At 47.6% G+C, this 25,069-nt stretch overlaps 1 protein-coding gene and 1 non-coding gene across 5 annotated transcripts in view; both read left to right on the forward strand.

The window, feature by feature from the left end:
* The window catches only part of PPARG (peroxisome proliferator activated receptor gamma), a 135,563-nt gene extending 123,953 nt beyond the window's left edge, over nt 1-11,610 (forward strand). For all 4 annotated transcript variants that reach the window (XM_071212228.1, XM_058288757.2, XM_004456117.4 and 1 more), the window contains exon 8: nt 11,158-11,610. In XM_071212228.1, coding sequence (XP_071068329.1) covers nt 11,158-11,405 — 248 coding nt within the window. In that variant the 3' untranslated portion in view covers nt 11,406-11,610. The remainder of the gene's footprint in view (nt 1-11,157) is intronic.
* Nucleotides 11,611-18,337: 6,727 nt separating this feature from the next.
* Nucleotides 18,338-18,444, forward strand: LOC111763601 (U6 spliceosomal RNA). Its single transcript, XR_002796438.1, has one exon. It is a non-coding gene; the product is annotated as a U6 spliceosomal RNA (small nuclear RNA).
* The last annotated feature ends 6,625 nt before the right edge of the window (nt 18,445-25,069 follow it).

The following is a 25,069-nucleotide window of genomic DNA, read 5'->3' on the forward strand; positions in this document are numbered from 1 at the left end:
CCCTTATTACAATATAAACACCCCAGGGAGGTATCAGCTAATCCCTTTATCAGCTATCACTTTAAGGGGATTAGTTGTAGATTGAGAACTAAACCCAAAGGGAAAGAGATACTGGGGATGGGGGGAAGGCGGGCCACTCGAAGCCCTGCTACCCCTGCAGGAGATGGAAATGCCGGAGGGTGGCAAATGTCCACGCTCCCCGAGTTCTGATCACCTCTTTGCGGCCATTCTGTGTGTTGAAGTCTTATTTAGAGATCAGACCTGTGTTTGACATCACAGGTTCTTCTCGAAATTTCTCGGAGACGCTGGAAAGAAATGGAGAGGGGGCGCGGAGGACTACCGCTCGCCACTCTCTCGTGCCGACTAGCTCTCGGTGGCTTTCGGCATTTCTGGAGGTGGAGGAAGTAAGGAAGAGCTCCTTTCCTCCTCTCTCCTCTCTTCTTTATACTCTCTCCTTCCCAGGACCCCTCCCCAAGCGGATTAGGGGCGTGAGCATGTCGGGTTCGCCCTGAGCAGAGAACTCACCCCCTGAGCCCCCGCGCCCCTCCCGCCCTGTCCAGCCCCGTTTCTAGGCCTGGTCAGAGCCCAGCGCGGGCCAGACGCGGCGGAGACGGCCCCGCGTCCCCGGGCCTGAGGGACGACGGCCACCTGACAAAGGAGGGGCGCCACCCGTGGGGATGGCTGAAACCGAGTGGCCCCAATGACGAGAGCAAGGGGCCCTAACCCCAGGGCGGACGGAGATGGAGAGGCGAGGCCTGCCCCGGGCGGGACAGGCCCCTCCAGCCCCACTTCCGGTCCGGAAGCCGGAAGCGAAGCCGGGCGCAGGCGGAGTTCTCTGGGGGCGGAGCTAAGTGAAACTCAGAGAAGGCGAAAGCGGTACCCAGCTTGTTGGTCGGTTTTCTGTGTGGTCCGATTTGTGCCCGGGGAGCTGGCTGGCTTTGGGGAGGTGGGAGTTGAGTGTTTGCGATGAGGCAAATGGAAATGTAATTGCTTCAGTGGCCGATAAAATATTGGTAGGTTGGGTTTCTTTGTTGTGGTTATCCCGCCCCGCCATTCCAGGCAACTTCTAGATATTATTGTTATGAAGAGCACTGTCAGTCAGACTTAGGCAGAGAAAGCCTTTATTAAATAATTGTTTAACGGGGAAGTGTTCAAATGTTAACCCACTTGAGAGTGGAGGACGCAAGCAGCATGCGCCCCGACTGCCCAGGGTGCTTATTACAGATGAGCTTCATCTGTTGGTCGCCAAAGCATTTACAAGATCTCAGATTTATGTTGTCTTCTTTCCCTGAAGGCAACAGCCCACTACATTTCTCCTAAAATAACCCATTGCTCAGACTTCTGGTTGAGTGACGCTGATGCTAAGATTCCTGATACCAAGTCCCCAGCAGGGTGCAGCTGCAGTCCCGGGAGTGGAAAGAGAAATCTGGAAGGAAAAAGAAAATGGTGGGAAGAAGGGAGTAATTAGGAGAGGGAGAAAGGGAAAGTTATAGAAAGGACCCAGGAAAATCAGAGGTAAGAGAGGAGAAGAAAGGTTAGGGAGAAGGAAGAGGCTACTTTAAAGCACTCAGTAAGAGCTAACTTACTAAGCCCTTACTCTGTGTCAAACACTGCTCTAAGCATTCTCCAGTAAGGTGATTTATTTACTCCTCTCAAGAAACACTCTGAGGTAGATTGCCTTTAAAGCTCCATTTTTCCAAATGAGGAAACTAAGGTACAGAGAGGTTAAGTAACTTGCAAGGTTGCCCAGCAAGTAAATTGCAAATTAGGGTTCCAGTTGCTTCTCAGTAAACCAGTAGTGCTTGCCTTTGGCTGCACATTGGAATCAACTGGGAATTTTTGTTTGTTTGTTTGTTTTTTAAAGGAGGTACTGGAGATTGAACCCAGGACCTCATACATGGAAAGCAGGCACTCAACCACCGAGCTAGATCTGCTCCCCAATGAGCTGGTTTTGTTGTGTTTTTAGGAGGTGTAAGGGATCGAACCCAGGACTTCATATATGGGAAGCAGGTGCTCAACCACTTGAGCTTCATCTGCTTCTTCACCTGAGAGCTTTTAAGGAGCCTGAAGCCCAGGTCACACCCCAGGCCAAGTAAATCTGAATCCCAAGGATGGGATCCAGGCTTTAGTTGATTTTGAATCTCCCCACATGGTTTCAGTGTATAGCCAGGGTTGAAAATCACTGCACTAGAGCAAGCTTTAATTCGAATTTAAATCCAAAAAGAAGACCACATGTGAAACCTTCTTCCACTAATGTTTCCTAAAGGTAGAGTGGTGGGAAGGTTTCCTAAAGAAACTTCGCTGAATTCACAGTTTTGCCTAATGCCCTCTATGATTCTGATGATTAGATCAGAAAAGTGCCTCGGAATCACTAGCATTATATCTTCAAAGAATTAGTGATTTTGGGTACCATGCTTTTTTGTTTTGTCATTGTTCTTAAACTATCTTGCATTTGTATATTCAACTATAAGAACAAGAACTTGCCAGAACCCCCAAACATGTCTGCATCAGGAATTATTTTCTTTTATTTTTTTATTTTTTTAAAGATTTATTTATTTATTTAATTTCCCCCCCTCCCCTGGTTGTCTGTTCTTGGTGTCTATTTGCTGCGTCTTGTTTCTTTGTCCGCTTCTGTTGTCGTCAGCGGCACGGGAAGTGTGGGCGGCGCCATTCCTGGGCAGGCTGCTCTTTCTTTTCACGCTGGGCGGCTTTCCTCACGGGCGCACTCCTTGCGCGTGGGGCTCCCCCACGCGGGGGACACCCTTGCGTGGCACGGCACTCCTTGCGCGCATCAGCGCTGCACATGGCCAGCTCCACACGGGTCAAGGAGACCCGGGGTTTGAACCGCGGACCTCCCATATGGTAGACGGACGCCCTAACCACTGGGCCAAAGTCTGTTTCCCTGGAATTATTTTCTTGCTCTCCCGAATTTCTTTTCTTGCCAAGAACAGCTAAAAGACTTTCATTTCCCAACTGTTTATATGCCAGTCTATCCTACTCAAACTGCTGACCTGTGGAAATTGCCCTGATTTGAATAGACACCAAGAATAATAGTATCTTGTATATAAAAGTTTCTTTACCTATTTCATTCTCACCATGACCTTATGAAAGAAATATTGCCATCTTAAAAATTAAGCTGAAACTCAGAAAGATTAGGTGACTTTACCAAAGTCTCATAGAAGCTAAGTGGAAGAGAGGATGCAAATCAAGTCTAGAGGTTCCAAATCCATTGCTCTTTATAACGTGTGAATTTAGTAAGCAAATGATATTAAGGAAATTAGAGAAGAAGTCTAAAGGGAAGTTAATTTTTGCAAAGGACTGAATTCCTTAGATAATCCTGCCTCCCCTTCAGTTTTCATCCCACACCTGAACTAAGGTCTTTTGTTATCCTTGGGTCCATTTACAGCCGCTCTGCTATTGGGCTTCTTTTTTCTAAGTGCTATATAGGTACAGTCCATTTCAGATTAATATCTTTCAGAAGGCTCAAAAGGAGAAGACGTGAAAAGCCACAAGAGCAGCTTTTCTAGAATAGACAAAACTGTCCAGTTTGGTTGTTTTTGCCTCTCCTTGAGGAGACTAGGCCATCTGGTCCCTTAAAGAGGCACCTCCTAAGAAAAAAATCTGTGCTAGGGGAATGTGTGGCCCAGGTGGGCAGAGGCCAAGAAGATCGGGGGACTTTTTTTTTTTTAAGATTTATTTCCCCCCACTCCCCATTGTTTCTGCCCACTGTCTGCTTTCTGTTCATCTTCTTTTAGAAGGCACTGGCAACCAAACCCAGAATCTCCCATGTGGGAGGGAGGCACTCAATGGCTTGAGCCACATCTCCCTGCTTGTTGTGTCTCTCATTGTGTTTTCTCACTGTGTCCCTTCATTGCATCAGCTCGCCGCACCAGCCCGCTGTCTTGCTCATCTTTAGGAGGCACTGGGAACCGAACCCAGGACCTCCCATGTGGTAGGTGGGCACCCAACTGCTTGAGCCACATCTGCTCCCCAGGTCAGGGAATTTGAATCTGCTTCAGATAAGCTCTCTGCTTAACCTGATCTGGACAAGAGAGGCACTTTGTAGATTTGCCCAGTATCAACTGTGCTGTCTAATCAGTTCCAGAGCTGTGTGAATAGAGACCAGAAAGGTTTTTTTTCCCAATCCTTTGCGGTCTGGGGAGTAGGAACCCCAGTAATTGACTCCAGCTTCCTCAAGTGTGATGTCCTGGAGTCTGGGAGACAACAGGCTTGTCCCCCAAAATGTCTAGGCAGCCTAGACCTGTCAGGAGGGCCAGACGCTGATCCTTTTCTAGGTCTCATCTCCAGCCCTTAGCAGGGTGCAGGGGCTGAATCTCAAGTGGTCCTTCTAGGAGCAGTGTCTCCGCAGAGGCTGGTCTGACACGGAGGGGAGGGTGAAGAGAAGTGACCAGGCCAGATCCAGGTGTAGGATGTGCTTGGAGTGTTGAGACAGGTCTCCATAGCGCCTTCCTTGGCGGTGCTCCGCTCCGGAAGTATCTGAGTGTGAGAGGACTGGAAACTGGAGGGAGGAAGACAGGAGAGGCGGCTGGGGAGGCCTCACTGATTGGGGGGGGAGGGTGGCGAGCAACCTTGACAAATCTCTGTTGCCCCTTGATCCTAGGGATTGCTTAAGGCCAGAGGAAGCTTTTGAAAACTTTATTATTTTTTAATAAGCCAGATGTTCTAAGTGTTTAATTTATAAGAGTGTTAATATACTTTGCCAATTACATTTTTTAATTTATTCCTCCAGTTTTATTATGTAAATCACGTAAAGGGAATTGCCAATGAGAATAAATCTTTGAACTTTTGAATTAAGAGTCTTAGAGATTGTCTATCTAGTCCAGTCCTTTACAGAGGAGAAAATCAAGGCCCAGTGAACTCAGTCACTTTGCCCATAGCTGGCTAGTGAGAGACCCAGAAGTAGAATATCGTACTTTTCCGCTCTACTGCATTGCTTTCACTTGACTGAGGCTCACTAGGGGGGAACAAGGAGAGAGATCTGTAAATGATCGAACTTGCCATCAGAGAAAATATACTTAATCAGTGGCCACAAAACTTAAGGCCTTCAGCCAGGCTTCATCTGACACATCGTAAAGAATTACTTGCCAAAGAGGAGTTTGAAAATCCAAACCAGATCCTTCTCCACTCCTGGAGAGGCCAGTTCCATCCCATTGCATGAACGCCAGGGTTTCCAGCAAGCCTGATGAGTTGCATATTGGGGGTTGGTTGTTTGGACTGTGCTGATATGTGAAACCTACTACAGTAATGTAATGTCTTCAGCAGAAGTTTTGACCTCACTGAGCTTCTCATGCTGCTCAAGAGGAAAGACAAAGGAAAAAATACCCTTGTTTCTACTGAACCCATGACCAGATGGTCCTACAGGAGGCAGGGGGACCACAGCCCGAGGAGCAGCCATGTTCAACACCTGTCTTTACATAGACGGCTGCCCCCGAGGGCTCACAAGCCTTTGCACTGCCACTGGCCTTTCAAACCTTGAACATTCGTTAGGGGAGGAGGGTCGGCAATAATTAAACCAAAGGCACCGATCTAGGCCCTACTTTTCCTTACTGTATGGATGCTTTTCACTATTATACAGCAACCGTGAGAAAGGCACAGCTTTGCCAGAAGCATTCATCTCTGTCCTCCTATCCTCATTTGTTTCATTCTCAGCATCTGAGATTTTTGCTGATGGTTCCAAAATTAAATGCTGAAATTAATAAAATAGATATTTATTCCCATCAATGGGATATGTTGGAGAAGCTAAAGGGGGAGGAAAAAAAAACACTGAAGGCAAGCTTCCTTCTGTAATGAAAGAAGAAATAGAAACTCAATTTAGGAGAATGTTCAGAGTTCTGAAAATCCCACAGAGAACACTCGAGGTTCTGCCATTTCTCTCCTGAGCTCTACCGCAGCCTATAAAAGGTACTGGAGTTTATTAAATACAGGAAAATACTGTTGACAGACTACTTCATTGTGTGGTGATTCTGCCCTTAGGCTTGTTCATCAACCAGGAGAATTGTATTTTTCAACCCAGTACTCTTAGCCAGAACAACTTTCTCACTCATTATCACAGCAAACCAAGAGCTTCCTGTGTCTCCCCTGGAGATCCAGAGATGATCAAGATTAGTCTCTGCCCTCTAATACCTCATGGTCTAATAAGGAAGAGAAACAAGAAAATCAGTAGTTATAACACAAGGTAATAAAGGTTAAGAGTATAGAGTTTGGAATCAGACTTAATGTTGGAATTTCAGCTCTACTACTTCCTGGCAAGATTTAACTTCTTTCTCTAACTCTTTATTTTCTCTTCCATAAAACGCTGAATTCATTGGATTATTGGAATGATTCAGTGATATATTGTATTTAAAGCCCTTAGGACAATGTTTGGAAAATAATAAGCACTAATATATTAGTGATTGAGGTGAGGGAACCACGGGGGCCCAGAGAAAGGGATTGGGAAGAACAGGGGAGAGAACGGGGTAGTGTCAAGGAAAGTTCCAGGACATCGTGGCATGGGCTACATTTTGACGAATAGATTTAAGTCAGTGAGAGGGATGATGACAAAGTAAGAATGTGCCAGGTAGGAAGAAAAGAAATCTGCGTTAGCGTAGTCATGAGAGAACATAACATGTTGGAGAGATTTGGTGTGAAGTGGTTTAATCTAAATGGAGCAAAGTGATAATTACAGAGACAAGGCTAGAGGATGACCAGGAGAAGATCATGAAGGATATTAAAAGGTAAGCAGAAACTCATATGGTGCAATTTAGCTTGTGGTGAGGAGAAGATAGTATTAGATAAAGAGGGTGAATAGCCTTCAAGAACTAAAATTTTAAATTGATAAAACTGATCAAGTGAGAGTCCTGAATGTTATCCAAAAACCCTGTTTTTTCCTCTAGTGTGCCTTAATGAGAAGACCTTATAGTCTAACCACAATGCCACAAACTTAGGTATTTATTAGAAAGGGAAAAAACAAAACAAAAACTTTGTCCTTGGAAATTTTTAAATACACTTATATATATAACTCTTGGGTTAAAAAGAAAATCAAAATCTCAAGTCTGTCTTGAGATTTTGAAAATGAGAGAACTGTTTATCCAAGCTATTGGGATGAAACTGAAGTGACATGGAGAGAAAAAATTAGAGCCTTAAATGCATTTATTAGAGGGAAGCGGACTTGGCGCAATGGATAGGGCGTCCGTCTACCACATGGGAGGTCCGCAGTTCAAACCCCAGGCCTCCTTGATCCGTGTGGAGCTGGTCCATGCACAGTGCTGATGCGCGCAAGGAGTGCCCTGCCACGCAGGGGTGTCCCCCGCATAGGGGAGCCCCACGCGCAAGGTGTGCGCCCCGTAAGGAGAGCCGCCCAGTGCGAAAGTGCAGCCTGCCCAGGAATGGCACCGCACACGCGGAGAGCTGACGCAGCAAGATGACACAACAAAAAGAAATACAGATTCCCAGTCCCGCTGATAAGGATAGAAGCAGTCACAGAAGAACACACAGCAAATGGACACAGAGAACAGACAACTGGGGGAGGAAGGGGTAGAGAGAAATCTTAAAAAAAATAAAGTCTATTTAAAAAATAAAATGCATTTATTAGTAAACAAAAATACAAAAATCAAATGATGTAAGCATTCAACTCAAACTATAAAAAGAGGGAAAAAAAAAACTAAAGAAAGTGGAAAGAAGGAATTAGTTCCATTGAAAACAAATGCAATTTTAATAAAAAGAGTTGATGAGTAAAACCAAAAGCTGGTGGTTTTTAAAGCCAAAAATAAGCATAGCTTTGGCAAATGAGATATTTTAATGAGAGAATACACAAATAAAGAACATCAACTTAAGGGGTCATAAATAAAATAATGAAAGTAACAGATTCTGAAAAATTATGTACAATTTTATTTCATAAATTTGAAAATGTGAAAGGAAAGATTTTCAATGAAAATATAAATCACTAAAATTTTACTTTATGGATAGTAGAAAGCCTGACTAGATTAAAGACATGGGAGAAAAATTAGAGGTAATCAAAGATATAACACTAAGCTCAGATGGTTCTGCAAATGAATTCCAAGAAACCATCAAAGAACAGATCATTTCAACATAAAAACAGAAGGAAAAGTCTCGACTCATTCTATCAGGCTAGTTAATTAACCCTTGTATCAATTTCCTAGGGCTGCTTTGACAATTATCAAAAACTTCGTGGTTTAAAAGAACAGAAATGCATTGTCTCACAGTTCTGAAGGCTAAAGCCTGAAGCCACATTGTCCACAGGGCTGTGGCCACTCCAAAGCTTCTAGGGGAGCATCACATCCTTGCCTCCTGAGACTGCTGGTGGTCCCACGTGTTCTTGGCTTGTGGCAGCTTCACTCAATCTCTGCCTCCATCTTCACTTGGCCTTTTCCTTTGGGTCTGTGTGTCCAAATCTCCCTCTCCTTTGTTGTATGAAGACACCAGCCATTGGATTTAGGGCCCACTCAAATCTATAATAACCTCATCTTAACCCGATTACCTCTGCAAAGACCTTTTTTCCAAATAAGGTCACATTCACAGCAGTGAGGGCTAGGACTTTTAACATACCGTTTGGGGAACACGGTTCTACCTAAAACAGCAATCAATTACCAAATCAGGAAAAGGATGGCACCAAAAAACAACAAAACCCTAGACCAATATTGCTTACAGATACAAAAACGGTAAATAAAATATTAGCAAATGAGACAAGGGTATAAGGGAATTTATTAATTTAACTGATTATACTAGATTAAGAGAAAAACATACAGTCATCTATTTAGATATGTGTTTAAAAGTATTTGACAAAATGCAAATTTTCTGACTGAAACAAACTTAAAATTTTAAACTTTCAGAAATCTAGGAGTAAAACAGATAATACCATAATCTACAGCAAGCATCATATTTGGTAGTAAACCATTAGAAGCATTTCATTTAAAGTAAGGAATAAACCAAGAATGTGCCTGTCACTACTGTTATTTAATAGAGTTTTAGCGATGTTAGCCAATGAAGTATAACAAGAAAAAGAAATGAGAAGTGTAAACACTGGAACAGAAGAAATAGGTAACATTATTTGTAGATGGAATATCTATCTTTAAAAAATGTTAAGTCTATACTAAAACTGTTGGAATTGACAAGAATTGAGAAAATGGGATTTAATAAACTAAAATCAACAGTTCTAAACCTGAGCAGATATATATTAGAAATTTAATGAAAAAGAAGAGCCTATTCACAATAGAAACTACAAAGTATTTGAGGATAAATCTAACAAGATCTTCATGAGTAAAAGTATAAAAAGTTTAAAGTAATTTAAGCTCCTATTTTAAAATTCAAGTAAGAAAAGTATAAAGGAGGAAGTGAAAATTACCTGAAGTCTCACCATTCAAAATTTCTATTAAAATTTTGAGAGCTATCCTTCCAAACTTGAATGGTATTTAAAAACTATTTTCTGTCCCTTTGAAAAGGTACATGACATATTAAGCAAAAAGAAGACAAAGCTTTTTCACCAAAGCATCTTTAAAGCTGTTGTAAGAAAGTAAATAGAGGTTCTAAAACACATTCATCAGGAAGGAGCAGAAGTTAAAAATGAGATTTCTGAGTGAGTAGGAACATGTTGGTGAAAGAAGCCTCAATTTGAGGACAAAATTGCCTTGGTGCCGTATTATGTTGACTGACCACAACAGATTTTAGTCCTGGCCAGGAAAAGAAAGCCCCTGGAGAACACTTTCATACTTTTGGTTTAATTCCATCCTTCTTGGATGCACTTCTTTTTTTTTTCTTCTTTTTTTAAAATTTCTCTCCCCTTCCTCCCCTCCCCAGTTGTCTGTTCTCTGTGTCCTTTGCTGCATGTTCTTTGTCTGCTTCTGTTGTCGTCAGCGGCACGGGAATCTGTGTTTCTTTTAGTTGCGTCATCTTGCTGCATCAGCTCTCCGTGTATGCGGCGCCATTTCTGGGCAGGCTGCACTTTCTTTCGCGCTGGGCGGCTCTCCTTATGGGGCACACTCCTTGTGCGTGGGGTTCCCCTACGCGGGGGTACCCCTGCATGGCAGGGCACTCCTTGCGCGCATCAGCGCTGCGCATGGGCCAGCGCCACATGGGTCACGGAGGCCCGGGGTTTGAACTGCGGACCTCCCACGTGGTAGATGGACGCCCTAACCACTGGGCCAAGTCTGCTTCCCTGTATGCACTTCTTGCCCACTATCTGCTAACCCTTCCTCCCAACTCTTATTTTTTTTTTAAATATTTTTATTGTCTTTTTTCTTTAAAGATACGTAGATCACACAAAATGTTACATTAAAAAATATAAGAGAAGCAGATTTGGCTCAAATGGTAAGAGCATCTGCCTACCATATAGGAGGTCCAGGTTCAAATCCACGGCCTCCTGACCCTTGTGGTGAGCTGGCCCACTCACAGTGCTGATGCGCGCAAGGAGTGCTGTGCCACACAGGGATGTCCCCCGCCTAGGGGAGCCCCACGTGCAAGGAGTGTGCCCCGCAAGGAGAGCCGCCCCGTGCAAAAAAAACACAGCCTGCCCATAAGTGGCACCACACACACAGAGAGCTGATGCAGCAAAAAGAGATTCAGATTCCCAGTGCTGCTGACAAGAATGCAAGCGGACACAGAAGAACAACACACAGCAAATGGACACAGAGAACAGACAATGGGGTGGGGGTGGGGAGATTAAAAAAATATATATATATAAGAGGTTCTCATATACCCCACTCCCCACACGCCCTACTCCTCCCACATCTACAACTTCTTTCATTAGTGTGGAACATTCATTGCATTTGATGAATACATTTTGGATCACTGATATATGGCATGTTTATAGTTTATGTTGGAGCACATATTCTCTCCCAGTCCATTCAGTGGGTTATGGCAGGATATATAATGTTCTGCAACTGTCCCTGCAATATCATTGAGGACAACTCCCAACTCCCAATATCACACCTATTTTTCCCTCTCCCGGCCTTCAGCAACTCCTGTGGTCACTGTCTCCACATCAAAGATATAATTTCCCACTCTGTTTTAAAACCAAAGCCAAACAAACAAACGGATGAGTCGTTTGGCACCGTCTACTAGAGCCGATTGTGCCTCAACCTGTGGGACCCAGAACGGTTTTTGCCTGCACATCCTGTCACGTTTTTCATTTCTGTTCCCCAGACCGCCCAGGTTTGCTGAATGTGAAGCCCATTGAGGACATCCAGGACAACTTGCTGCAGGCCCTGGAGCTCCAGCTCAAGCTCAACCACCCCGAGTCCTCCCAGCTGTTCGCCAAGCTGCTCCAGAAAATGACAGACCTCAGGCAGATTGTGACAGAGCACGTGCAGCTATTGCAAGTCATAAAGAAAACAGAGACAGACATGAGTCTTCACCCACTCCTTCAAGAAATATACAAGGACTTGTATTAGCAAAGAAGTCCTGAGTCACTGACACAATTTTCCTCCTCCCAGTTGCACTATTATTTTGAGGGAAAATCCAACACCTAAGAAATTTACTGTGAAAAAGCATTTTAAAAAGAAAAGGTTTTAGAATAATAGATCTATTTTATGCGTATTGTTTATAAAGATACATTTACAATTTACTTTTAATATTAAAAATTACTGTATCATGAAACGGCCGGTTGTATTTGAAGACTGAGTCCGGTACGTCTCCTCCCCCCACCCCACCATTTTATTTCCTTCTCAGTCTACTTTTCTTTCCTTTGTCCTTCCTCCTTCCTTGCTCTCCCTCCCTCTTCTTTCTTACACATTTTAAAAAATGTGAATGATACTGCCAATGAATCTTTACTTTCAGTAAGTTAATTTTTGTTCAATTTACAACTTTTCCGAACCCCACATCTGCTTTAGCAATCACTGCTGAGAAGGGAAGGGGAAGTGCAAGACCAAAAAGTTCTCCAAATGTGCTTCTTAACCCAGAAATGCTGGTTGGCTTATATCTCTAGATTTACCAAGAATTCAGTCTTCTTCCATAACCCCAACCAAGGTTTTCACTCACCCACAGCAGCCTATAAAATAAACTGGCTATTAGCGGGATACAAATGCATACCCTGATTCCCACTGAGCACTACTAGGAAAAAAAAAAAAAACGAATTGAGGAGAAAAAAAGTTTAATACACAGTAGTGATCATGTGCCAAAGGAATGGCTCAGACTCTAAGTGCTGTCAGAGTTCAAAGGAATAGTCAAGCACAAACCTGTAGAGAGATGGACTTGAAGTGGGTCTCAAAGGTTGTGTTGGATTTGGGATAGGTAGAGAGTAAGAGAGAAGACCCTCTAGAAAGTTAAAAAGCAGGAACAAAAAAACCAAATGAGGGCAGGAAAGCCACTTTCTGGTTTCTAGTTATGCAGAGTAATTTTCCTCCTTGCTTTCCACCTTACCCAAAGATCTTGTACTTTTCTGAACTCAAAGGCAAATTGTCCATAATATTTGTGTAATGTATGCCTCCCCCGCAAATAGATTTTAAGTTCCCCAAAGGCAGCGACTTCTTGCACGATTAATAGTTGATTGGAAGCCACCAAAGTCACTAGAATGGGCTACCCATGAACTCTTCCCACTGTGTCTTTGAAGAATGCCTTATAACCAAACTCTCTCGAAGTCTCTGCTCTCCAGGGTGATTCTTTCCCTCCGATTTCTCCCTTATATTATCTTCCCTTATAGTATTTATCCTTAGGAGGATGGAGGATGTAACTTTAATTTTAAGACATTAAAGCCAAAATATCAGGAAAGACCTCTTCTTTACCTAAGAATAAACAGAACTCCAAGAGTCAGGGCAAAAAAGTGAGCCAGACCCCAACCCTAAAATCCTAACATCCCTAGCCCTTCAGGATCAACCACTTTGAGCTCAATTTTTCAGGATGACAGATAGAAACAAGTCCTTTGGGAACCAGGGACCAAAGCTGATGCCTAAGTGACTTCAAAACACTTGGGAGGAAAGGTCTAATTCAGTCAGTCATATGGGTTCTTTTTTCTTCCTTGATGTCAAACATCAAGACGTTGAACAGTGGACAAGGTAAGCACTCCACCTCAGAGGAGACCACTTGTTTACGGACTTCTCAAACAAAAAGTCTTTCAGCTCACTGCCCTGAGCTCGGCTCCGACCAGCACCCTGTAGCCCGTCCAAGCCCTTTCCACATTATCGGAGCTGTCGTTGCCAACGGAGGGAGGAAGGGAGACGCTCCCAGTTCTTTGGCACTGATGGTTAGCATTAAATAGCTTTTAAATCCTGGCAGCTTTCAAATTCCCATTGCTCTGGCTTTTTCCCTGTGGTTTGGATGATCATTTGCTAAATATTTTACAACACATTATATACAGCCCCCAGAGCTCCTGCTCCTTCCCCCCCACCCCCATCTCCTTCTCCCCCAGGATGGTTCATGAGTTAATCAACAAATGTACCATCAGTTATTCATAGCACTTTCTCTGGAAGCAAACACACTTAGGGATTTGTGTTAATAAAAATAGGAAGAAAAGGAACTTTGGTCAGGAGTCAAAAAGGGTTTCCAGGTTCCCACAAGAGCCCTTCTTTGAATATGGCCTGGCTCCCTTTTCTCTTTCTGCTGTTTATGGGGCCCAGGAACAACGGGGTACTCATGGAAGAAGCCATGTCTGTGCAGCCTGCTTCTCTAACCACAATCAAAAATTGAGCTGAACTGAGTTTCTGGCTTCTATTCAAAATGTGGGTGAGGAGCAAGGAGACTGGGGCTCTTCAGTAGAAGCAGGAAGCTCCTCTCCCTGGCGACCCATCACAACTTCTCATTTATGGACGAAGGGGCAGGAGCCAGAGGGACAGTCACCTCCCCAGATGAAAAAAAAATGGGGTCCAGGGGGAAATTAGGCTACCGAGATAGGCTTAGCTAGTTGCTATTGGATGGGGAGAGATTGGGCTGCTATGGGAAGCTTAGTTAGTTGCTATTGGATTCCAATAAGCTTTCCTTGGCTCCCCCTGAGGCTACCAAGAGCGAATCCTTTTCTGCGGGCAGGCCCTGTATGGCATCCACTGCTCAACTGTGTGGTACTGAGAAAACAGACTAGGGATGAGAGGAGTTGGAAATGGGTCTTCTGGAGAATTGGGGTGGGGGTTCCTAAAAAGCCTATTTCAGTTCTAAATCTTAAGAAAAAGAACCAAAGTTCCCCTCCACCATGACCATCCCCGCTGTTCTTCCTTTCCTCCTCATTTTCCACACTCTTCCTGGAGCAGTGGTGGGGGTGGAGATTCAAGGCCTAAGACACCCATTCTTCCCTGGGTCGCCACCTCCAGAGTTTTCTCTTTCCTCACCCTGTCCCAGTTCTTGGCCCAACTTTAGAGTCAACCAGCCTGAAGACAGTATGGCAGATGGGGTACTGCATTGGGAACAAAGCTCTGGAAGGGATCATTGTGAAGATGGGAGATCATTACATTAAACACTTAGGTGTGTCTGGCACATAGTATATGCTCAATAAACAGCACCTGTTATCACAAGCAATATCCTGGCATACACGTTTTAAGAGTTAGACTGATGTGGTTTAAAATTCTAACTCCACAACTTAACTAATTGGGCAAACATAGGGCTTTTGGCAAATCTCTTAACCTCTTAAGGCCGTTACTGCCCTGATATGTAAAACAGAGTAATAACTCCCATCGTATAGGGTTATGGTGAGGATTAAGTAGAATCACGGTTGTTAAGGACTTGGCCAGGCTCTTGGCACATCTGAAGCAGTCGATACTGCTTTGCAGCCTACTGCCGCTCTTACTGCTGAGGTGCCCTTCGCCTAGGGAGGCAGCCCAGGCCCTGGAACAGGCTCTTCCTGTTCAAGTGTTCAGCAACTTTCCTGACTATCCTGTGGATTCAAAGCCAGGTAAAAGGCTTGAATGTTAGCATTTGGCAGCCCCGTACAAATACGTCCTCTCAAAAGCCTTTTGCCCCCGATCCATATGTATCAGGAAAAAATAAATTTTGAAAGACAACTGCTGTGTTCCGACTTGGAACGAATGCTTAAGCTGAAGCTAGGAAAACATCTTCTCCAAAAGTGGTGGGACTTCTCTCTTGTGACTTACGCTCCTAATTTTAGGCTAATATTACATATTTTGTATTTCCAGAGGGGTTAAAAGAATTTAAAAATTGCTCCTTTGGATCTGTAGGGAGTGGGCTGGGATAGTCCCACCCCCTCCAGAGTTTTATAAATATGTTCCAGGCCAAAAGCTCCCCAGAGAAGGTCATTCCTGGGATCTACTGTGTGCCAAAAACGGGCTGGGCGCGGGGAGACTCCAAGGGCCTTGGTGCAGGAGCTTGAGCACGGTGGTCCTCGGGTCGTGTGGCGTCTGCCATTAATCCGTCATCAGCTCAGGGCTTAGCCACTGTGACCTTGGGCAAGTTACCTTTCTTTCAGGAGACATGGCAGCGCCTGGCCTATAGGTCCCTCGCAAATTAGAGGTCTGAATAAAGAATGGGTCTAGGCACCCCCAGCCATAAAATGGGAATGCCAGTGCTAACTGCATGTCTTGTGGGATGTCACATGAAGGAAGCTGCGCGGGCCCAATCTCCACTAGTCACAGAGAAGAAAGTTCCCCGGCGAGAGCCAAGGAACTAGCCAGCCCAAGGTTAGACAAGAGAAAGGCAGAGGTAGTTGGAGGCTGGAACTCAGGCTTCCTGGGTAGGGCTCTCCTACCACGGTATGCTCTCAGGAAGAATGGCAGTATTACCTTATTGGCAGAGCACAACCTCTAGGGCTTTAGACCTAAGTTTGAATGTTGGTTCTGCCCCTTATAGCTGTGTGACCTCAGGCAAGTTACTGCCTCTCTCTGGGCTGGGTTCTTCTTCTAGTGCCTGAAGATCCCAATTTCTGATTACAGGATTGCTGTGCGGTTTATAGATCATATAGAGGCAACATGCCTAGAGCCCCATAAATGATTAGAATCTTCTACAGGCACACACCTCCCGCTGGGCACATGCCACCAGGAGCTGGTCCTGACCAGGGGACTTTTGTGACCAGCCTCCTCAAATGGGGAAAACAATGAGCCTCCACCCTGCCAGGAGTGGTCCGTGGTGGCCTGGATTCTCACAGTGATTGGCAGTGGCCCTCAGGAAATTTGCTTTCTCCAAGCCTCAGTTTCCCCATCCACACAGGGCTGTTGTACCCTTCCAGCCCTGACATCCCAAGACCTCGAGGGGCGGGGTGGGGAGGCTGCCCAGGGGAGGCTGGAAGGAAGTCAGAAATCCCTCTGGCGGGACATCAGAGGCCTGTGTCCTCTGCCGCCGGGGCTGGCGACCTCGCCTCCGAGCCACCTCAGCCTGGACCAGGCCTCCTTCAAGGGCTGGGGCTGGCCGCCTCCAAGGGGAGGGGACACCGGATGGCCGGCGGGTTCCCACCCAGGGCCGAGCTGCTGAGAGAGGGGCGTTGCGCTGACTCAGCGCGTTGGCCGCTGCCGGCCTGGGGCTCCCCGGCCGCCTGGGGCTGCCAGATGGGACAGAGCCAGGAAGGCCTCGGAGGAGCAGGCAGATTATCAGTGATGCTGCCGCGGCTGCCGCAGCGGGAAACGGGACCCGAATAAGCCTCTCCCGGGCCAGGCTGGCTGGCGGGGGCAGGGGGGCGGTCCCGGGTGAAGGAGGACATTTCTAGGAGCTGCCTCCTACTGGTACGACTCTGAGCCAGGGCTGACTTTCACCCATTCCTCTTTCCCCACGCAGTCCCCTAAGGGCAAGCTCGGTTTATAAACTGTTCCGCATGTCTGGGCCTTCCAGAAACCCAGTGAGGTTGTTGGTGGCTGGACATCTCAGCAGGAAACCAGTGCACGCTCCAAAGGTGGAACCAGTTGATACAGTGAAGCCTCTGGGGCCCAGAGCAGGACAGAGAAGGGCGGCGGCACATCAGAAAGGGGCAAACAGAGAATATTCAGTACTGCTGGATAGTACTGTTAAAGCCGGGGATACCAAAGAGGAAACTTCGAGAAACCTAAGTCTGAGGTCACAGCACTGTCCATTCTGGGATTCAAACCCAGGTCACTGTGGCTCTAAGGCCACGGCCCTCTCCATGGCGGGCCAGCTGTAGGAGAAGCCCCAGGGGACAAGACGAGAAGCAGGGGGTCGATGCGTTCATCATCTCCTCCCGTCCCCAGCCAGGCTGGGCCCTGGTGGCTGGAAACCAGGGCCAGTCTTCTTGGATGCTTCCTGCAGGGTTCCTTTCTATTCCCTGCAAACGTGAGGAGTGTGCCCCACAGCAGCGCAGGCATGTTTTATCCTAAACTTTCATGTACTTCTACAAAAGTTGACTGAAAAACCTTTTTTTTTTTTTTTTTTGTATTTCAAATGAATGTTTAAACTATCACTTAGAAGTTCAAGTACTTAATTTCTCTCTCTCCAAAACTTCAAGGACAAATGACTCTCCATGAAGGAGTGTGACATTTTTCTATGGCTTCAAGCATCCCTAACATAGGTGGGGCTGTGTATTGCCTGCCCCCCCCCGACCCTTCGAGAAGCAGAGGAACTATTATTCCTTAGGGAAAGAAGTTACTTGCCCAGCTTCTAATTAAACTTTGAGTCCCATGACCTTGCTCCCTGCATGGTGGAGACAGAGAAGATCTGGCCAGAATAGAGCCCAAGGGAGAGGCTCAAAAGAGAAAAAGGTCACCAGTGGTCAGCCTGAGAAGGGTGAGAAGGAAAGACTGGAGTTGAATGGCAGTAAATGTTCACTGGCATGCACTGTCCCCAGCTCTCCCCTTGCTCTAGGGATACCCAAATCAGCCCAGAATCGTCCAGTTCATCAAGGAATGCTCCCAGGGGAGAGGGGCGTATCTCTTGGTGATAACAACACATGACAAACCTGAAGAAGGCTTCAGAGGCAGGCAGATGGGTCCACCTCCCCAACTCTGCCATCCTTGGCTGTTAACCTATCATCACTGGGCACACTCACACCTTCCACAAAAAGTCAGGGCTTCAGCTCAGCTGGTGGTACTTAGTTGCCATCTCATTGCCGTAAAAGTGCTAGGAGAGAGGGTGGCATATAAGCCATGACTAAGTAAGAAAGTCACATTTTTCCAACCAACAATTCCACTTGTGACCCAACATTGGAAGAGAGTATTTTCAATTTCCCAGGTAATCAGAGTTCTCTGGTTTCCGTTGTTATGGCAGTGCAGAAGAGCCTTCGCTCTGCATGGGGAAGTAAGAGAAGGCTCCACAAAGGAGGTGACATTTGAAACGAGACTAGAAGGATGTATAAGAGTGGTCCAAATAGACAGCAAAGAAATGCCAGGCAAAGAGCTCGGCATGCACCAACCATGGGGCATGTTGACGGGGATGAGTATTTTGGTGTTGTCGAGGGTTGAGGGGAGGACAGACAGACGGCTGATACAGCAGGTTAGAATCTAATTAGGCTGCTCGCTGTGGCAACACATCACTAAATTTGGAACGACACAGAGAAGTCTAGCATGGCTCCTGAGCTAGGATGACACGAAAACTCGTGAATCGCTCCCTATTTTCGCATGCTTGCTCTGTAAATGCACAACTTTCTAATACAAGTAAATAAACAAACAAAAGAATCAAAATCAGGCCCGGCCTGGACTAATGGACCAAGGTGTCTGGGCTTTATCCTAGGGAGATGGGAGAGCCATGGGTGATTTCAAGCAGGGAAGTGACAAACCAGACATGCACTCTAGCAATCCCCGCCTGCCAGTGAGGAGAGGGGATTTGATGGAAAGGTGGGAAGACCTCTGCAAGGCTGTCACAGTCAAGCAGACAAGAGACAATGCGGGGGCAGGGGAGAGAAAGGGGATGCTTAACAGGCGCGGCATTTCTCTTTGGGGTGCAGGAAAAGTTTTGGTACTGGGTGGAGGTGATGGTAGCACCTTGTCAATGTAATTAACCCCACTGAACGGCATATTGGAATGTGATTAAAAGGGGACACTTTAGGTTGTGTACATGTTACCACAAATTAAAAAAAAGAGAGAGAAACGGGCATGAGAAGGGGAGGACATTGGCAACAAGGTCGGAAGGAGCAGGCAGACTGGGGGACAGTCCAGAGTCTCCTGGATGTGGGGTGAGTGAGAGGAAGCATTCAAGGGTGACACCGGGTTTTGACCTGGGTGCCAAAGAATTGCAGGTTAGGGGCATTCTCTGCGTTGAGGTAGAGTGCTGGTGGAGGGCAAGATGCTAAGTTCTATTTTAGCAATATTGAGGGTGAGGTACCTCTCGGACACCCAGGTGGAGGGGTCCAGCTGGCTGTTAGACAACAAATGGGTGTCTGGAGCTTAGAGGTGCAGGCTGGGCTGGGGAGCAAATGTGGAGCCACGAAGAGGGTGACAGCAGCCCCGGGAGCAGTGACAGTGAGTGAAAGACCAACAAGTATTCCTGCCGGAACCCCTCTAGGACCCTGGGTGAATCATTTTGACTCTCTAAGCCCCATTTTCCCACTGAGGTCAACAGGAGGTTTGGCTTTCTCAGTTTCTCAGTTTCTTTTTCTTCACTGATTCCCTAAATATTTATTGAGTGTTTTCTAGTGCTTAGGGGCCTTGGAGAAATAGGATTCCAATTCAACTACCAGTCCATAAGAGCCTTTCAGAGACACGGACATACGTCATCTCATTTCTCCTACACAATAACCATCTGAGATAAACAGTGTGACTCCATTTCTTAGGTGGGTAAACTGAGGCTAGTAAGCAAACTCACACCTTCTGAATTCAAATACGTGACTATCCTATACTTTGATGTCCTCAAATTGGCAGAACAAAAGTTCTCCAGGAGTTGGGTGTTTGAGGCCTCCATGAAAGGGTCTTCCCATGGTTGTTCAATCCAGTCTACACACAGACACACACACCACTGAAGAGCCTTGCACTGGCTCCTCTAGGACTTTATTCTCTCCCGTCACCCTAGAGAAAACTCCCCCGAGCGCCTCTCTCTCCTTTCAGAGAGAGTTTTATTATCAGGAAGCAGTGACTCAGGCAGACGGTGGGGCCAGAGGGCAGAGTCCTTCACTTCTAAGATCCCTGCTCTGGCGGGCTCCTGTCTGCACGTCCAGCCCCTTGCCTCACCCCACCACGTCCCTGGGTCGAAACCCGAGACCCAGCTCTGCTTGCTGTAGCTGAAATTCAGTCCTAAGATCTATTTCCCAAGTATCCTTCCTTTGCATCCCACTTTTTCAGACGAGGCACTTGGGTTTCCTCATCGGTGAAATGGAGGTGACGGCCGGATATCAGACGCAGGAAGGATGTTCTGAGAATCACAGGAGATGAACGTGTCTTTGCAAACACTAGAAACCAGAAGCCCTGGAGTCACTGAGGTGTCACTCGTCCTCTTAGAGCTGTTGCCACTATCCCTGCCCACCCCCCCAGGCGCCGGGCCAGGGTCCTAGGCTAGGAAGGGAGGCTGGGGGGCAGCAGTTCCACCCCTAGGGAATCAGTTTCCCCCGGGAGCAGCTGGGGGCTCCCGAGCAAACCCTTGGGCCGGGCTCTCCGAGCTCTGTGCAGGGCTTCTGCTGTGACTAATGCCCCATCCCCGCACGGCCGGGCCACCACTACCTGCCGGGCAGGAAGTGAGCAGCACTCCCCCTCCTAATCACCACCACCTCCCCGTGACCCGCCTCAATCACGGCCCTTTACAGTCGGGCAGAGCCGGCTGGGCCTCCTCAAACTTCCATATCTGCGCCGGCAGATCGCTGATAGGGCTAATGGCGTTTGCTCGCCTCCACGCCCTGGGCCCGGCGCTCCCGCAGTCACGCAATCCGCACAGGCCCGGGCGGAAGCGGGTCCCGCCACCGCGAGGCGTGCCCCGTGCCCGAGGGCAAGGGCGCCTGGCCCCCCACCCGCCGCCGCCAAGGCCGCCGCCCGCCTCCTTCGTGGGCACTGCCACCTGCGCGCCGCCCCCCACCGTGCGCGCCCTCCCGGGGTTCCCGCTCCCAGGGTCTCCAGACCCCCAATTGCTCCTGTCCGGGAGGAAGACATTTGCTATCCTGAAGGCCACTCTGTCCAATCATTCATGCATCCCTTCAGGATTCAGCAGGCATCTTCTCCCTCAAGGTCAGCAGGACAGTCCGGGCGCTCGAGGCCTGTACAGCCAAGGCCATGGGGAGACTGAGGAGCCAGAGCAGGGCCGGGGCTGTTGCAGGAACACACCTGGCTTGCCCTGCGCAGGTGCGCGCCGCGGGCCTCCTTCCACCTGCTGGCCTTGGCCCGAAGGCCTTGTCCAGCCACAGTCCGCTCTGCCCTCCCAGGCGGCAGTGTGCCAGGGTCTCAGTTCTCCCCAGGAGTGGCGCCATCAAGGACGGGTGGACGTTGGGATCTTCCTACCCCCTGCCTCACTCCTACAGGAGGGTGACAGTTCTGGGCCCACTCCCAGTTTTTCCACAAGGCCATTAGGAACGGGGCATCCTCAGCCCTGACCTGCTGGGAAGCACGCCTTGGGGGCTGCCTTCCCCTGGGTCTCACTTCCTCACTGTCCCACAGATGGACCCTTCACCTTCCCAATAAACCGCTTACACTTCACTGCCTCACCCAGGGTCTGCTGCAAGGAGCCCAAACTGAGATACCAGGTTGGCAGTACCGGGGGACAGGGTGAGGGCAGTGGCTTTCACTCAGGCATCCTGACGGGCAGTGGGAACACCCTGGGGACCTGCTGGTACCAGACCCTGGATGCTGGGGACACCGGGGTGAGTCAGTCACCGTCCCTGCCTTCAGGAAATGTCCCATCTAGGGAGAGAAGGAGACAAGTAAACCAAGACTTAGAAGTCAGATGACAGAACCGAGTGCAGGCTGCCTCACAGAGGAGAGGCCCCTACTCAACCTGGTCGATGGAGGAGGCAACAAGCAAGCTGAGTCTTAAAAGCCCAAGAGGGCGGCAGACTTGGCCCAGTGGATAGGGCGTCCGTCTACCACATGGGGGGTCCGCGGTTCAAGTCCCGGGCCTCCTTGACCTGTGTGGAGCTGGCCCATGTGCAGTGCTGATGCGTGCAAGGAGTGCCCTGCCACGCAGGGGTGTCCCCTGCATAGGGGAGCCCCATGCGCAAAAAGTGCACCCCGTAAGGAGAGCCGCCCAGTGCGAAAGAAAGTGCAGCCTGCCCAGGAATGGTGCCGCACACACGGAGAGCTAACACAACAAGATGACGCAACAAAAAGAAACACAGATTCCCGTGCCGCTGACAAGAATAAAAGCGGACAAAGAAGACGCAGCAAATAGACACAGAGAACAGACAACCAGGGTGGGGGGGCGGGTGAAGGGGAAATAAATAAATAAATAAATCTTTTTTTTTTTAAGTCCAAGAGTATTGGAGGAGCAGATGTATCTCAGTGGTTGAGGGCCTGCCTCCCATGTACAAGGCCCTGAGTTCAATCTCCAGTACTTCCTTTAAAAAAAAAAGTCCAGTAGGAGTTAGTCAAGTGGAGAACATGACGAAGGGTGTTCCAGGTAGAAGGAATGCTATATGCAAAGGCACAGAGGTAGTCCAAGCACGGCCCTGTACTAGAAACACTAAGCTGTCCACTGGGGATGGTCTCTGGGGTCATCTGAAAGAACAATGGGAAATAAGGCCAGTATTTGCATTTTTTAAGGGAAAATCTGAACAGAGCAATGCTCATCCTTAAACAATGGAGCCCTAATGGGAGTACATTTCAGATTGAGAGTCCTTCACTTTTTCATGCGCCATTTCATTGACTGTCCAGGCCTGCCTATGACTAAATACATGGTTGTTTGCAAAGGATCCTGGGAGCCATCTCTGCAGCAATGACTCACAAGACTTTGGAAGAAAGAGTTAGACTAGAGGCCACCATGCCGGGCACCTTCAGCCTCCCTGTCTCCACGAGGCAGAAGGCTGCGCCTCCCTGGGGTGACCCTTCCAAGGACTGCACTCCCGTTCCTTTTTAGGGATCCCGGAGAGCTCTCAGGGCTGTCTGAAAGCTCACAAACCCCAATTTGAAATTTGATAAAAATCAGGTTTTGGTTATAATTTGTGTGAATGGGGAAGGGGTGATGCAGGCATGACCCACCACTACTGGTGAGCCAGTGGGATGGAGCCACCAAAAGCCAGTCCCCATGAGCCTCTGAAAGAGTGAAGAGGGAACTGGGTGTGAGGAGCTTGATTCCATAAAAAGCCTTTATTGGTGGGAGGTGCCGTTCTAAGAGTGCATGGTGGTTTAAATCTCTTCCAGGTCCAGCTCCATTGGCTTACATCTGATTCTAGGAAAGAAGAGCCCTCTAGGTACAGCCTAAAAGAGCCATTTTAATAAAATATCTGTTCCAGGAGTGGGTGTGGCTCAAGCAGTTATGTGCCCGCCTCCCACATGGGAAGTCCCAGGTCCAGTTTCTGGTGCCTTTCTAAAGATAATCAGCAGACAACAAGCAGACATCAAGCAAAAATAACGAGTGAACGAGAAAAAAGACCAATGAGCAGACAACAAGCAAAAACAAATAAGCAGGGAACAGATGTGGCTTAAGCAGTTGAGCACCTGCCTCCCACACAGACGGTCCCAGGTTCAGTTCCCAGTGCCTCCTAAAGAAAAAACAAACAGATAAGTAGACAAAGAGCAAAAACAAAGAGCAAACAGACAAGGGAGCCACCTGGGGAAAATCTTTGTTCAAGGCCTCATCATGAAGTATCTCATTCAACCTTAGAAGAATCCATTGAGGTGCTTGTTATTATGAATTCCCTTCCTAGGTAATGTTGAGGCACAAAATTGCTAAGTAATTCCCCAAAGGTACACAGGTTTTAAGTTGACTGAGAAGGGAGTGAGTCATTTGCCCACATTGCACCTCAGCCCAACATGAAGCTTTGACAACCCAAGAAGCCCAGAGCAATCACTGAAAGCCCCCAGCAAAGCAAGTACAAGGTCTAGCAAGATGGAGGCATGGTCAAGTCAAAAGAAACCGCTGGTCTTTTTAGGTAGCGCTAGCAAACATCCTGAGCTTCAATGATTGGACCAGCCAAGGTCATATGATACATGGCTAAACCAATCACTGGGGGATGCAAAAAAAAACAGGGCGCATTCTGTGTCATGTGATATGTGCAGGGGGTGGAGCTCCACCTAGATCCCAGCAGGGAGGGGAGAACTTCCCCAAACAAAACTCAGGGGCTTTTGCCAAAGGAAAAGGAAACGAGAAGCAAATGGCCTGTGTCCACTATAATCACGTGATTTACTCAATCTTTAACTGGGCGTGGCATATATAGAATTGTGTATGACTCTGTCTCTCAGTCAAGGTGCCAACAGGAAACAGATAGCAAGCTCAAACTGGGTAATTGGAAGTGAGTTCAAGAAAGGATTTTTTTTTTTTTTTTTTTTTTACAAAGGGGAAGGCATGGTATAGGGAAGCCACAACGGATAGCTCAGTGCCCAGCGCGAGTAACTGGCAAGGAGAGGAAGTAGTCATCAGAATCTAGAAAGAGAGGGCCAGCTGTGGGAGTCTGGCAGAATCTGTGGTAGCAGCCCATGCGGACCCCACAGGGCAGGAACCAGAGGAAATGAGGATCAGATCCTCCCTTTCCCCATGTGTGTGTCCCACTGACGGAAGCCAGCCGGAACCCAGAGGGCACGGATGCCCACTGAGTGTAAACCAGAAAGCCTCACAGGGTGCAGAGCCTTCAAGAATGGGGGCAATGGAGCTGGAGAGGAAAAGTGGAAGATAGCCAACTGAAGATGCTTCAGCCATCCCTGGCAGCAGGTTCCTAGTCCACAGCTGGGAAACCCTACTGAAAGCAGTGCTCTAGAGGTTGAGGGAACTCTGGCAAACCTGGTTTGCTGTGGCCAGCATTACAGTTTCTGAGCCAGTGTGTCTTTGAATGGGCTCAGCTGAAAGCAGACCCTGAGGCAGGGACTTGGAGGCAAGCAGTGTTTTGGGAAGGTGATTTCAGGAAGCAGTAGTGACAGAGGGAGGAGAATGAGATAAGGAAAGAGGAAAAGTCAATGTGAGAATATGTCTCTGAGGTTGCTGCTCTCTCAGTAGAAACACGCTTCGGCTTCTCCATGCGGGCGCAGATGATTCCGTAGTTTCCGCTTCCGGTTGTGAGCCTGTTTCCGCTGGACAGGGGCTTGAGGGCGTGCGAGTGAAGAATTCTAAATACAAGGTCCTGGCAAGACACCTGAAGTTCATTGCTAGGACTGTGATGGTTCAGGAAGGGAACGTG

The sequence above is a fragment of the Dasypus novemcinctus genome, chromosome 26 (genome assembly GCF_030445035.2).
Source record: "Dasypus novemcinctus isolate mDasNov1 chromosome 26, mDasNov1.1.hap2, whole genome shotgun sequence".
Taxonomy (NCBI): Eukaryota; Metazoa; Chordata; class Mammalia; order Cingulata; family Dasypodidae; genus Dasypus; species Dasypus novemcinctus.